The 16,236-nt window shown below is 36.0% G+C and overlaps 1 protein-coding gene across 1 annotated transcript; it reads left to right on the forward strand.

The window, feature by feature from the left end:
• Positions 1-6,357: 6,357 nt before the first annotated feature.
• LOC103750951 (olfactory receptor 5W2-like) lies at positions 6,358-7,296 on the forward strand. The gene has a single exon (XM_008854225.2). The coding sequence runs from the start codon at positions 6,361-6,363 to the stop codon at positions 7,294-7,296; it is 936 nt and encodes a 311-aa protein (XP_008852447.1). The 5' UTR covers positions 6,358-6,360.
• The last annotated feature ends 8,940 nt before the right edge of the window (positions 7,297-16,236 follow it).

A 16,236-nucleotide genomic window follows, 5' to 3' on the forward strand; every position in this document is an offset into this window, starting at 1 on the left:
TATATATATATATATTATGCATATAGATTTCAAAATGGGATCAAGAAGTGGGATCAAAAATGGAAGTGTATGTGATTGTGAGTTTTATCACCCTGAGAATATGAGTTTGAAAATGCATAGTTTGGAATGATTTTTAGGGAACTCATGATTCAAACTGAAGCTTGATGCTATTTATGATAGCATATGCCTTTAATCCCAAGATTCAGGAGGTAGAGACAAGCAGATATCTCAAGGCCAGCCCGGGCTACATATCAAGTATCATGCCAGCTAGGGCTACACGGGACACTTTGCCAAAAAAGAAAAAGACAAAATGAACCTTGAGGAGATGGAAAAATATTCTTTTACCTTAGGCCACTGAATTCAGAATAAAAGAACCAGAATATTAATATTATTCTAGAATGATTAATTGTTCTCACCAATTGCTTCCTCTCTAAGTATGAATAACTCTATCCATCTTTCATATCAATCAAAATAGTAAAAAATCAATAACAAATATTACTTTATTAGACATAACATCCCAAAAGATCAGATATGTTTTGGATGACTGTAGTATAGAAATAAATATAGTCTCTAGAGACAGAGGCTCACCTAATGGGAAATGGAAAATAAGTTTATATAGAGGCTTATTCTCATTTTTAATATGGCTATATATATGTATATTAGAAAGTTACTTGGGTAACAAAAGTATAAGTCTCTTCAGCTTAGTTGATGGAAAATTACTGAGATTATTTTGTTTAGGCTTACCTGCGAATGTCTTCTACAACAGCACATTTAATGGATTTATTCTAATACCATCATTTTAAATTACCTTATTTGAAGCAAAGTGCAAAGTTTCATTAGGAGCTAGATATGTGTGCATCTCAAATTGATTCATGCATTATGAAATACCTCTATGAATATGGCTAATACAGAGTCTCCACCAGACTGGTATGCACTGTGGATCAGCATAACTATTATTTTATTCTCTATGACCATATAGAATTGTATGATCTGGCACAAATTAGGAAACCAAAGTTAGCAAAGTTGAAGTGACAATCTAACATAAATGAAACAACTATGAATTAATTATATGTCAGTTTGGCAAACTTTTCTATTGTTCCTTGCTGTAGTCAATATCAGGTGGAAGCCTGTATCAGGCAGATATGGAACTTGGAAGATCATTCCATTCTTTGAGAACTCTTAGTCCTTAGACCACTGCCCTTTTGAATGTACCATATACATGCTAACAGCTTTCATAATAGTAGCTTGAATATTATGTTCCTAAGACAAACCCTTTTCTTTTCATTACACAAGCATTAGAAACCCATTGAGATCAAGTGCTTTGGAGTTAGACAAACATGATGCCTATTGAACTATAGAAATTTCTGATTAGTTTTGACTCATTAAAAATAACTCATTAAATATAACTCATTAAAAATAACTCATTAAAAATAACTTTGGAAAGCAGCGTGGAAAACACTTAAAAAACTAAAAATGAACCTAACGTATCACCCAGTTATATAACTCCTTGGAATATACCCAAAGAACTCATCCTACTTCAGAGATGCTTGTACATTCACATTTGTTGCTTCTCTTTTCACAAGAGCTAAGAAATGAAAGCCACCTAATTATCACTAAACTGATGAACTGATAATGAAAATGAAATGTGCACATTTATACAACAGAGATTTACTTGGTGGTAAAGAAAGACGAATCATGAAATGTGCAGGTAATTTGATGGAACGAGAAATTGTTACACTAAGTGAAATAACACAGACTCAGAAAACAAATTGGCAGATGTTCTCATCATTTGTGGATCCTAGCACCAAATCCTTTCATATGAGTATTGATCCTGATGTGACTGCAGGAGTCAGAAAAAAAAAAAAAATGGAAAGGACCCAGGCAGGTAAAGGGAAAGAAGGAAACTGAGAGAGTTGAACAGTAATAGACAGGCATTACCAAGGGTGAAATGGGAGAAGGAAGAGAGGGAGAGTTGTACAAGGAACTATAGGGACTGGGGATAAAAAGGACTCAAAAGAAAGGGGACGATACAGGAAAGATATTATCAAGGGTGAAATGGGAGCACTTTGACTGGTGAGGGAGGAGAGAAGTTTAGACAGGGAGAGAGAGAGAGAGAGAGAGAGAGAGAGAGAGAGAGAGAGAATGCCTAGCTGGTATAAAAAAGCAGAGAGAAATGTGTTATTTTAAAGCCCCAAATCCCACTGAAATATTACACATACATTATTTCTACATGAGTCTATGTGTATGGCTGAAGGCTATGTAACAAGAAACAGTGCCAGACAGAAGAAAACTCCCTTCGACTTGTTGGTCAGTGATGCAGAAAATTACACAAGACTACTGCCTTAGTCTTTCATTGTCCTTCAGTGCTTGAAGAAAAGACCCTATTGCTTAAGTAAGACATACTTTGAACACATAGCTTAGAACAACAGACCTGGAACTGATATGGAAGCTTCCTCCCTGAAGGCTGCCCCTCAAAATTTTGGAGAACACTATGTAAGCTGATAAGGGAGAACATCAATTCATGGTTCAAACCCAGCTTAAATGCCTAGTAACCATAAGCAAGGCTGGCACAGCCAAATATATTGGGGCAGTAGTGGTACATTTTTACTGGGAGGTAATCAACAGCTACACAATTTGATCTAAAGTCCATTCAGTGTGAGGGAACTCATGTTTGGCACTGTAACAAGCCAAATATACACAGAGGGAGAGGTCATAGATCTTAGAGAAAACCCCAAGGCTGTTATATCCCTAGAAAAATGCAATTTCTTCCTATTCGCTAAATACGGATCCTTGCATTTATAGATAAGTATGCCAATCACCACACAACAAAGAAGCTTCTTTTGCCACAGAGACTATTAAAAGTTCCACAGCTGGTCACACACAGAAATTATCTGTGAAATTCTCAACCCTAAAAAACACATCTACAATGAAACTCTACTCCTAAGACACATTGGACATAATGTAACAAAGGGTATTGAGAATACTAATGCATCTGTCAACTCTCATCAATGAAGCAACCTCGTGCAAATAGGGCAATGAACCCAGGGCTCAGGAACATTGGGGAAGTGGAGGTGGGGGAAGATTGTGAAGCAGGGGAGGAAGTGCATGACCATATGGAAATAGAATCTTACAGCCTCCTGAGACCTTGCGCTATGAACTTAAAACAATGGTAACAGCATGCACAAGACCAGTTGAAACTAAGAGAGCAAAAGTCCAACATAAAACTGTGGAAATTGGCAGCAGGCTCCAATCCTACTCGAGGAAGTATTGGGCAACTGATTACTGCCTGGTGAGAAAATGCTGATTTTCTTTAAGGGAATGATTCTAGATGGGTTTACTAGACCGCAGTGGATAAATTTGCACTGAGGGACTTCATGTGGCACTAACTTGATATTATAGGCCTTACTATAAAAGACAGAATGCATGAAATACAGTGGGGTTTCCAAGAGAGGGTGCCAATAAGGAAGGGAATATAAAGATGATAAGATACGGTGGACTCATGAGGTTTGGTGGGGGGATGAGGGAGGCATGGATGGAGGAGGGTCTCTAAATTTGATTAAGAACTGTTGTATGAAATTACAAAAGCTCAATAAAAATAAAAAAAATATTGTTTATGAAAAACCCAAAAATTCAATAAAATATATTAATAAAAAGGAAAGCAATTTTCTTTCATATGAATAAAAATAAATGTTTGTTTATAAACAAACACACATACTCAGTAATCATGACAGGATGACTGAAATACAGAGCTTCACAGGGAGGAAAAATTTTGGTTTTGGGGAGAGTAACAGCCACATAGTAGATTGATGCTACACATTTTATCTATATAGTCCCCCTCTACCAGAGACATTTCAAAATCTATTTAAAGAGAATTCTATCTGTGGAAAAAATAGCACAAAATGGTCATACTAAAAATATATAATGAGTATAAATTAGGTTAGTTAATAAAAAAAATTGAATTTTGAAAGATCATCCCTTTGTTCTTTGTTATAATTCATTCTGTCTTCCTTCATGAGTCTATAGCAGAATGAAGTAGTGCTTAAAACCTTACTTTTAAAAGAAAAAATGGAGACATTTCTTGTCATACCTATGAATGCAGGATTTAGTATTCCCTTCCAATGAAAGTCCAGTCAAGTCAGTTGCTAAGATGTTAAATCAGGATTAATAAAGTATCAAACATTCATTGGTGGCTGTCAAGAAGAGGTAGAGAAAGACAACAAATACATGCTGCAAGCTGTTCTCAACTGTCTAAAGCTACTATAAATATAGCATAGAGAAGTTATTTTGGAAATGGATAGAAATAAATAAGCTTTTTCTTAAAGTATTATACTAGCATATTATTCAAATATGCTTTTCACAAAAGCAAAACATTTATGTGTGAAGTATAGTAGTAAAAAATAATTAAATGATTGTTTATTTTCACTCCTTCATGAGCATCCTCCAGCCTAGCAACCTGAAGATGTTTAACAAACAACCTTTATTGTTCCATTCCTTACCCAGATTTTATGACAAGGATTGTGGAAATGCAGGTGCATAGGCACGATCAGATATTTAAATAAACACCAGAAACAATGTGCTCTGTTCAGTAGATGTTGAATAGACATAAAATATGGTAAATGAGGGTGCTTGACATGATGATGGGGGAGATAAATAAGATATTGATTAAGGACAAAAATCAGTAAGATTACCATACATCTAAAGTAGAGGTGAAGGAGATTGTCCAAAATGCATGAACAAGAAAGATAAAGAAAAATTCATCAAAATCATCTGAGAGATGCCCTATCTTGGTATCATTAGGTGTCTTGTTTCATTTGCGCAGGACAACACACAGCCAGGAAGCACAGACTTAACTGAATTCTGATCAGGTTATAATGAGCAATTTGATGACAAGGAAAAAGAAATAAAAAGTCAGGCTTTTTTGAACTTGTGCCATTATTCCCAGGAGAAAATAATGAAGCAGGTATATAATTATCCACATTTGAATGATACAGAAGAGTAAAGCGGGGTGCTTGTCATATTTAAATCTCAGGGGTGGCGAGGTGAGGATAAATGTGATGCAAACTCTTGACACCTGAGGAAAGGCAACAGGGCTTTCTCATCTCAGGTAGGTTAATGAACACTGGTCTTTAAAGAATAAAGGAAGAAATAGGATATCTTTTCTTTTTTAGAAAAGCAATATTGATGAACTTGACAATGAATGATTTCAAGCATACATATTCTATTAAACATGCTGGGTAATCAAAATTGCCAATTAAAAAATGTCTTCTTACATTTGTGTGAACTAGACTATCTTCATTTATATTTCTTAAAAGCATTGTAAAGTTTTTATTCATATTTTAAGTAAGATATTATAAATTCTCTATTGACTTTTAAGATCACTCTGTAAATGATATACATAAGGTTACCATTTCTTTTCAGTTTATTCAGGTAATAATAGAGGTGACAATGACACACTGTATATTCAACCTTACATGAACCACGTGCTTTAATATTTAAGGGTAGAATCAATAACTTCTAACTACACTCCTTCCAATTTAGATAGATAGATGATAGATGGATAGATGGACAGATGGATGGATAGACTGATAGATACATAGACAAGTACTTTCAACATGCACTAATGATTTCAATTAGAAACCCAAGACAAAGAGAATTTGATAGCTTTCATATATCTACTCTCTGACTTTCAGTTTTTAGTTAAGTAGAATATATTAAAAACTAAAAATTAAAATGTATTTATTATAGATTCTTGCTTCTATTTTGGAACTTCTCTTTGGCTTTTCAGGAGATTATTCTTCGGAATCAAGTAAGTTAAACAAGGGGTTCTAATAGTTTGGCAAAGAAGCACTTAAAATTAATAGTTTAAACAATCATGTTTCATTTTAAGTTAGAGTAAAAGTAGTATGCCAGAACAGTATCATAGTGTTGTTCATTTAGTAACTGTTTTGCATTGTAATTGTTGATGATAAAAACAATTATCCTTGTTGGACAATGCAGTAATTCCAATTCCTTTTGTTAAAGATATGGGATCATCACCAGCCATGAGCCATCTACCTTGTCTTTCTAAATTTTGGATTGTTTTCAAATCATTCTGAATGCCGAATTACTATCTATTTCCTCTGAATACACTGTCTAAGAATGATACGGAGACAGAAAAGTCACATATCCCATTAATTATAGACACAGTACATAGCAATGTGTCTTTAAGACTACTAGTGTGCCTGCACTAGTGTCTGGATGTGTATAATATAGGGAATAGAATTTTGGTTTTTCTTAAAGATATTATACTTATGCATATCAAAAAAAGTAACAAACTTCTGCCTTTACTTTTCTAACAGAATAGGATATAATGAAAGAAGAATGGACACAGGAAACTGTTCCTCCTTGCCTGAATTCCTTCTCTTGGGAATTACCACTAACCCAGACATGAAATTGGTTCTATTTACTGTGTTGCTAGTTGTTTACCTCATTATTCTCCTAACAAATGTTGGCATGATCGTTTTGATCAGAATGGACCAGCAGCTTCACACACCCATGTACTTCTTCCTCAGCCACCTCTCCTTCTCTGACCTCTGCTACTCCACTGCAGTTGGACCCAAGATGCTGGAGGGCCTCCTGGCCCAAAACACATCCATTCCTTTTGTTGGCTGTGCCTTACAATTCTTTTTTGTTTGTATCTTTATAGATGTTGAGTGTGTGCTTCTGGCAGTGATGGCCTTTGACCGTTACAAGGCCATCAGCCACCCTTTGCTATATTCAGTAGACATGTCCAGCAGGGTATGCTACCAACTCCTGACTGGAGTTTACCTGGTAGGAATGACAGATGCTTGGATACACACAACATTAACATTCCGTTTATGTTTCTGTGGGTCACTTGAGATTGACCATTTCTTCTGTGATATCCCTCCCATCCTATTGCTGTCTTGCTCAGATACCCAGGTCAATGAGCTGGTCATATTCACCATTTTTGGGTTTATTGAACTGAGCACCATCTCAGGAGTCCTTATCTCCTATTGTTACATCATCTTATCAGTCTTGAAGATCAACTCTGCTGTGGGGAGGTTCAAAGCTTTCTCAACCTGCACCTCCCACTTGACTGCAGTTGCAATTTTTCAGGGCACTCTGCTCTTTACATATTTCCAACCAAGTTCTTCCTACTCTCTTGATCAAGACAAAATGACATCTCTGTTTTACACTCTGGTGATTCCCGTGTTGAACCCTCTGATTTACAGCCTGAGGAATAAGGATGTGAAAGAGGCACTTCGAAGACTGGTAAACAAAAGGAAATCACTGTAGTATGTGTATTTATGTGTGATATATAGTGGGTATTTGTTTAACATTATATTGAATTTATCATTAGAAGCATTCATATAATTTAATTGATTAAAATAAGTACAATAAACTTTAATGATAATATTTTAAATTTCATTTTATGTCATGAATTCATTTCTGCAGAAGTTTTCCTGATCTTTTCAATTGCAAAAAGTATTTATTCTTTTATTCAATTTTAATTACATTCCTCTTTAATGAATACTTACTAATTTCCCTTTTTACACATTTTATTGCCAGTGGACAATATTTTGTTAGGTGATGAGTTTTATACTCTAATAGTAAAAACAGATGTGAAGCACTCAAAAATTCATAATTTGTCTGAAAATAATTCTGAAATGATTTGATTTGTGATCTAGAGCAAAACCTTTCCATGTAATGAGAGGTGAAGAGTTTTCTGGGTGAAAGTGTGCACTCTTAGGTATAAAGTGATACATATTGGATGAGGAAAGAATACACTCTCAGATCTCAAGAGGTACATATTTGGTGAAGAAAGGATTTTTGTCAGAAGGTTTGCAATTATACAGCCCATCAATTAGACCAGTCCAAACCACCTGGAAAGTAAATAAATCCAATCATGTTGTTATGAGGAACCATTAAAAGGGCCCCAGTCTAGTACTTCAGTGTGCTGAGGTCTTCAGTCCTCGTATCTATCACTTAATCCAAGGTGGAACCTTTCCTTCTTCTCCATTCTTAGGCTTCCTTAAATGTTCCTTGGTTACTCAATTAAAAAAATTCTACTTCCCCCTATTCCATTCCCTGTTCAGTGCTCCTCTGCATTTCACAAACAGTAATCTTAGAACATCATGCAAGTTTCTCCATTTCTTAGAATAGTATCCCTAGAATGAGATCATTAGCAAGATTTTCTGAAAGACTGAACATTACATTCATATATCAAGAATTTGCATTATGTTTTGTATACAAAATGCAAAAAGGCACAATAAAAGAAAATTACAGATAACATAATGTTTTGAGTGATTATTAGTCATTTAGTCATTAGTAAAGTAAAATGTTCTGTCTCTCTCTCTTTCACACACACGGGGACACACACACACATACACACACACAGACACATGTACACAGAGGGATTTAATGCATGAAACATTCAAGATACAAATATAGTAAACCTACTGAGATGTGAATATTACTCTCCAGAAAAGAGGAAAATATGCATGTGTGAGCTTTTTATCTCTCTCTTTATCATTCATCTGTACTGTAGCTACTTTCTGATGTGTGAAACACTGAGTTAACCAAAAACAAACAAATAATATCCAGGACATATAAATAATGAGATATTATTAATTATTCTTCTCAACTATAGAAATTAAAGTCACGGGGTAACTGTGAACAGTGTATTGAACCTATGTACGGATATTTAAGAATTCAAAAAAATTCAAAGAACACCTGTCTTTTCAAGGTAGTTTCTGGAATAGTGGTAATTTAGAGTATATATCATAGTAGAAAAAAAGTTTATGGTGAATATTCTTTTAGATGAGATGACTTGCAGTTTCCACATGCATCACATTTTCCGGTAACTTCCATTCTTTGAAGTTGGGACTTATGAGCAATGCTACATTTATTTTCCATATATTAAATTTTAACCCCTAAAACAATGTTTAAGATGTAAGTTATTTTGCAAAATGTAATTTTGTAAATGCAGCTGTTTCAGAAATTGAACTTGTGTCCTTATTAATTGGGTCTGAAAAGCTTTCTAACACCTTATGGAAAAGAGAGGAAGCAAAACCAGGGTGTCAGTGTAGCAGAGAACTGCATTCTCCCCAGTAACCACATCTGTCTGTGTGGCCAGTGCCATGTTTTGGCATAACAACACCAGTACTGTTATAAAATATAGATTCATTCTCTCTCTCTCTCTCTCTCTCTCTCTCTCTCTCTCTCTCTCTCCCTCCCTCCCTCTCTCTCTCTCTCTCCTTTCTCTCATGATGGCCCTTCACAAAGACATTTCAGTAGGTAGTGCTGGCTACACTTGAGGTCACATGGTAAACTTGCATCTGCATGTTATGAGTTTGGATTGCAGCGCATTCTCACCATGCAAAAATATAGTTTTAAAGTCAACCAGTCTGACTTTTCATAATAAATGCATGATCAGAAAACATTGCTTTAAATGTATTAAAATGAAAATAATAATGGATTGACAATATCCAATTCATTTCCCTCCCATGTGTTCAATTTTATTATGTCATTAACACAGAGAATATATCTATTAGTTCTTATTCACTCTGTATATCAGCCACAATAGAAATGAAATGAGATATATCCAATTTAAATTCAGAAATGATAACAAAATAAAATAAACTTATTCAATTACTTGTGCACATCATTTTCCAAAATGCATGGAATTCAAAATGTACTCTTTGGGGTATCAGAATTGAAACAGAAGCTTAGAAGATGGCCCATGACTCTTCTTCCTAGGATTCAGCAGGCCTGTGGAACAGAGTATCATTAGTGAACTCATTCTTTTCTAGATTGTCTAATTCAGCTCCCTTTCTCCCTGCCACTTGTATTCTTTAAAATCATATACTTTGGGGGCTGGAGAGATGGCTCAGTGGTTAAGATCACTGGCTGTTTTTGGAGAAGACTGGGTTCAAATCCCAGCACCCACATGGTGGCTAACAACTGTCCATAACCTCAGTTTCAGGGGATCTGACCACCTCTTCTGTCCTCTGCAGGCATTGCACAACATGGGTGCGCTTACCTATATGCAGGCAATACACGCATACACATAAGAAAACAAAAGTAATAAAATATTTTTTAAAAAATCATATATTTTCATATCAACTAGTGACTTTGCCAATATAATTATCCTAAAACTACTCTACCCATGATTAAAAGTTAATTTAAGGTTAGGCATATGTTTCTAATTTTTTTACTCTATTATCATTGCTAGTAAAATCCCTAAGAACAAGAGTGAAAGAGATGCATATTTTTAAGCAATATAATACACATCCTATGCAAGTCTCCTTTTATATAAAGGAGACAATTTCTGTAGATTGTCTTAATATCTATGTGCTGTGTTCTTCCTCTATGAATTACGATTCCACTTCCCTGTTTGTGGACTAAAGAACATCATGAGTGATATCACATTTGATGAGATCTCACCAAACACTGCCAGCCTTTTTAAAATAGATATTTTAAGTGAAATTTTGTGAATTTCATACAGTGCATCTTAATCACTTTTGAATTTGTATTAGGAAGTATGGATAATTACAATGGAACACTTTCATGAAGAGTACCAAAATCTTTTATCCAAAGATCATTTGCTCACTTGCTTACCTCTAATGCCTCATAGTCCCAATAAACTGTCTTCTTCCATTACTTTAAAACATCATCTAAAATAAAGCACAAATTTCTTTAGGAATAATATCTACTTTTTGTAATGATGTTGCTTATTCTTAGGGTTTTGTGAAAGATTTTGTAGTGAACACATTCTTAATGGACTGCAGAGGCAGCCATGTGTAGGAGGCAAATTTAAGCACTGTCTAAGCAGGTTGTAGATTGCAGAGAGCAACCATCCCTGGAGATAGGAAGTGACCCTGGTGGGGAAATTATTTGGACCAAGGACAGCATTCATTCCTTTGATATATGTGGTTACAGAGGCAACAATGTTTCAGGCTAACGGATCAGGAGTTAATACTATTCCTTCATTTAGACTTGGATTCCAAAGCATTTCTTTGTTTAATTTTAAAAAAATTATTACTTAATTTTTGTATATGAATGTTTTTCCCTCACATATGTAAGCACACCATGTGTGTGAAATGACTGTGGAGAACAAAGGAAGGCATTGGATAACTTGGAACTGGAGTTATGGATGGTTGTTAGTCACCAGGTGTGTGCTGGGAATCAATACCGTGTCCTCTGCAAAGGCAGCCAGTGTTCTTAACTGCTGAGCCATCTCTCCAGCCCCTAAAGGATTTTTATAGCAGTCACATTTGAAACATGCTGAAACCCTCACTCAGAAAATGAAGACAAACACGAAACAAGTTGGAGGTTAGATCAGTTTGCTTTTGGACATTGTAACACAATACAAAACATGAATAACTTAAACAGGAAGTATTTACTTTGATCATGTCCCCAGAGGTTTTGATATTACATGATAGAGCTGAAATGGTAAACAGTGTTGTTTTATTCGAGGCAGGTAGGAAGGTGCAAAAGTAATATATGCTCTCCAAAGATAAGTTCCAAGTGACCTAGTTCTTGAGGAAAACCTAAGGATCTGGAGTTTCATTCCATCCCAGTAGCCTGTTCATATATTGAGACCATCAGTAGATTAAATCATTTATTAGAATAAAGTCTCCATGACTTAGTCATCTCTGGAAACATCCTCACCAATAGGTGAAGAGTTGTGCACTTAAGTTGGTAATAATATTTAACCATAACATTCATGGTCACTTCCAGGAGTAAAATACTATAACAGAAACTGCACCTATGGGACACATTGGATGAAAACTCTAACAATGAATTTACAGCTCAGAGCTCTCAGTACATGGGTGGATCAGAAGGTGAATCAAAATGCTTTTTTCTTAAATCTATATTCTCTCCTCTCCATTTGACCATATCTCTGTTCCAGTCTTTTAGATCTTTCCTGTCACCATCTTGGTGAACCTTCCCTGCCCTCTCTTTCTTTACTACTTTTTCTTCCTCATTTATTGTGTTTATATATTATTTTTTATATTTTTTCCTAAATGATTTCACAACACATTCACCGTTGCTTAGTTTTTCGATGTTCCAAGGTCATATATGCTATACTGGCTTTAGCTGACTTTTAGTATTTTTTAATTTTTTAATATTCTTTCCATTTTTTATCAATCTTTTTAAATTTTGTACATTTCCCACTCAAACTTAGACCTGCTCCCTGATCCATGCCTCCCTAAATCCCCCACCAAACCCTATGCACTCTGCCATACATACTGAGTCCTATTCATTCAGATGTTTGTATTCAAATGTCCTTCTGTGTAAATGTGTCCCCTGGAGTTTAGTCAGCCCATCCAGTGGTCATATTTAAGTCATACTCTCCCTAACACAGCAAGCAGCAGTCTCAAGTAGTTCTCAACGTAGTGCCAGCCTGTCACTCACCTATTTTTCACCTGTCCTTTAGGCCCTTCTTTAATTGAGCTGACATGGGCCCGATGCTGGACGCCAACTCTGCCACAGGCTCACATAAGTAAGTCTCCAGTGGCCTGAAGGCCTCCAAATCCCTGTGTTCATGAATGAGCCCTGGCTCTTACAATCTTTCTGCCTCCTCTTCCACAATGGTCCCTGAGCCTTGGGTGGGTGAGGTTCCATCTAGGAGTCCCATCCTACACTCTACAGTCTCTTATTCTCCAAAATTTGGCCAGTTGTGGCCTTCTGTGTGCATCGCACTCTGTTGTACAAGGAAGCCTCACTGATGATAGTTAAGGGATGCATTAGGCCTCTCTCTACCCCTTACTCTGCTGTTTTCCATGAGCCTTAATTTCACAGATTTGACTGCAGATGTGTCACCTACTATTGGGCATCTCTCAGGCTTATGTTCTCTGTGTCTAACCAGATGTGGAACTCTGCAGTAGCACCGATCTTTTGTAAAAAGAAGCTTCTTTGATGAGTGTTGTATGGCATGCTGTCACTCTAAGTTTCTTCTATCTGGTACTGCATTCTCTGCATACGCGTTAATGTTCAGACACTCATAGTATTTCTAGGAGATTATTTTTTCCTCTATGTTTCCTAGCCCCCCAGGATTCACTCATCTCCCCTCCTTTATCTCCCATTCCAGCTTCCCATCTCCCCTCCTCTCAAGTCACAGAGCCCCCATTATCCCTACCCTCACCGCAATACCTCTGAACTACTGTAATCTTTCCTCTTCCGACTTCCCTCCCTCCCCCACACCATGGTCCCTTGCATGCCCCTCCCTCCTCTCCTCCCTGCCTATACTCTCATTTTTCCCACCTTCCTCAGGTAACATCTGTTACCTACTATTCTCCTTTCAAGTTGTTTCTTGCCCTTTATCTCCATGTATATTTTCCCCTTACCTGGCTCCTGGTGTTACATCAGTTTTATATACTCACATATAAGGGACTGGTGCTGCAGTCCAGAAATGAGGGAGAACATACATTACTTGCTTTTCTGAGTTTGTGTTACTTCACTAGTATAAGACTCTCTAGCTCCATGCATTTACCTGCAAATTTCAAAATTTCATCTTTTCTTACTGCTGAGTAGAACTCCATTGAATAGTAGATGTACCACATTTTTATTAAGCATTCATCAGTTGAGGGACATTTAGGATGTTTCCATTTCTTAGCTATTGAGAAAAAAGCAGCAAGAAACATGGATATACAGGCATCTCTACAGTATAATGGGTCCTTTGAGTATATGCCAAGGAGTGGTATCCCTGGATCATATGGCAGGTTCATTTTTAGGTTTTTGAGGATTCTCCACAATGCTTTCCATAATGGTCACACAAATTTGCAGTCCCACCAGCTGTGAGTGTTGTTCCTTTCTCCACATCCTTTCCAGGGTTTGGAGTCTTTTGTTCTCTTGATTGTTTCCAATCTAACTGGTGTAAGATGGAATCTTAAAGTAGTTTCAGTCTGTATTTCTCTAATTACTAAGGATGTTGAGTGCTTTTTAAGGTGCTTCTTAGCCATTTTTATTTCTTCATTTGGGAGCTCGCTATTTAAGTCTATTTCCCATCTTTTTATTGGGTTTTTATTTTCTTATTTTTCTTTATTGAGTTCTTTGTATATTCTGGATATTAATACTCTGTCAAATGTGTAGCTGATGAATAGTTTCTCCCACTTACTGTGTTTCCGCTTCACTTCCTTAGTTGTTTCTTTTGCTGTACAGAAACTTTTTAATTTAATGAGGTCCTACTTACTGATTATTGAACTTAGTGTATTAACTGCTTGTGTCTAATTTAGAAAGTCATTTTTCAAGCCTATTTCTTGTAGGTGCCACCAGTGTTTTCTTCTAGCAGTTTCCAAATTTCAGGTTTTATATTGAGATCTTTGAAACATTTGGAATTGACTTTTCAGGCTAAAAGATAAGGATCAAGTTTCATTTTTCTGCAGGTGGAGATCCAGGTTTGCGAGCACCATTTGATGGAAATGCTATCTTTCCTCCATTGTGTGTTCTTAACACCTTTGATGAATAACAGGTGGCTGAAATTATATGAATTCATGTTTGAATCTTCTATTTTGTTCCACTGAACTATATGTGTATTTTGGTTCACTTACCATGCTGTTTCAATGTCTAGAGCTCTGTAATATAATCTGAGGTCTGGCATGGCAATCCCCCAGCATTGTCCTTTTTGCTGAAGGTGTTTTTTTTTTTTTTTTTATTTCTGTGGTTTTTGTGATTCCATATGAATTTTAGGATGATTTTGTCAATCTCTGTGAAGAATGTCATGGGTATTTTGATTGACATTGCATTTAATATATAAATTGCTTTTGTTAAGATTGTCATTTTCACAATATTGATTCTACCAGTCCATGAGCATGGTAGATCTTTTCATCTCCTAGCGTCTTCCTCTATCTCCTTAGAGTTTTGAAATTTTCATTGTAGAGATCTTTAATGTCTTTGGTTAGGTTTATTGCCACATATTTTATTTTTTAAGGTTATTGAGAATGCATGGGTTTCCTCAAGTGCATTTTCTGATTGCTTGTTATTGGTATGTACAATGGCTACTGATTTTTTTTAAGTTGATTTCATATACTGCCACTTTACTGAAAGTATAAACCAATTCTAATAAGTTCCTGGTGGAATTCTTGGGATCTCTTATGTATAGAATCATATCATCTACAAATAGGGACAATTTACCTCTTCTTTTCCAATTAGTTTACCTTTAATTTCCTTCTCTTGTCTTATTTCTCTTGAAAGACTTTTAAGCATTATATTGAAAAAGAGTGGAGATAGTTGAAAGCTCTGTCTGGTTCCTGATTTTAATGGGAATGCTTCCAGTTTTTCTCCATTTAGAATGATGTTGGTTATGCTTTTGTATATAGCTTTAATTATGCTGAGGTATGTTCCCTCCCGACCAATCCCTTCTATGACTTTTAACATGAATGTATGTTGGATTTTGTCAAATATCTTTTCTGCATCTATTAAAATGAACAAGTGTTTTTTTGTCTTTAAGTCCAGTTATATGTTTTAGTACAGTTATTGACTTACATATGTTGAACCATCTATGCATCTCTGGAATAAAGCCAACTTGATCATGGTGGATGTTTTTGATGTGTGACTGTATGCAGCTAGCAAGTACTATGTTGAGTACCTTTGCATCTATGTTCATTAAGTATATGGGTCCATAACCTTTTTTGTGTGTGTGTCTTTACCTGATTTGGGTATTAGAGTGGTACTGGCTTCATAGAAGGAGTTTATGAGTTCTCCCTCTGTCTCCATCTTTATCAATACTTTAAACAGTATTGGTTGTAGATTTTCTTTTGAATGTCTGATAAAATTATGCTGTGAATCCATCAGGGCCTGGACTTTTTTAGTCAGGAGGTTTGGTATTACTCTCTCAATTTCCTTATTTCTTATGGATATATTTAGGCTGTTTGTCTTTTGTTGGTTTAACTTTGGTGGTGGCCACTATTTTAGAAATTCATCCTTTTTTTTTTTTCAATCTTTTTGAGACAGGGTCTCCCTGTAGCCCCAGCTGGCCTGGATTTGCTATGGAGACCAGGCTGGCCTCGAACTCACAGAGATCCTCCTGCCTTTGCCTCCTGAGTGCTGGGATTAAAGGCATGTGCCACCATGCCCTGCACATCTATCTCTTTTAGGTTTTCAAATTTATTGGAGTAAAGATTTTCACAGGATTCCAGTGTTTTGGATATTTTTGGTGCTTATTGTAATTCCCTTTCATGTCTAATTTTGTTGATTTGGAGTTGCTCTTTCTTTCTTTTTTTTTTTTTCAAT

The sequence above is a fragment of the Nannospalax galili genome, unplaced genomic scaffold (assembly GCF_000622305.1).
Source record: "Nannospalax galili isolate Female #2095 unplaced genomic scaffold, S.galili_v1.0 scaffold2127, whole genome shotgun sequence".
Taxonomy (NCBI): domain Eukaryota; kingdom Metazoa; phylum Chordata; class Mammalia; order Rodentia; family Spalacidae; genus Nannospalax; species Nannospalax galili.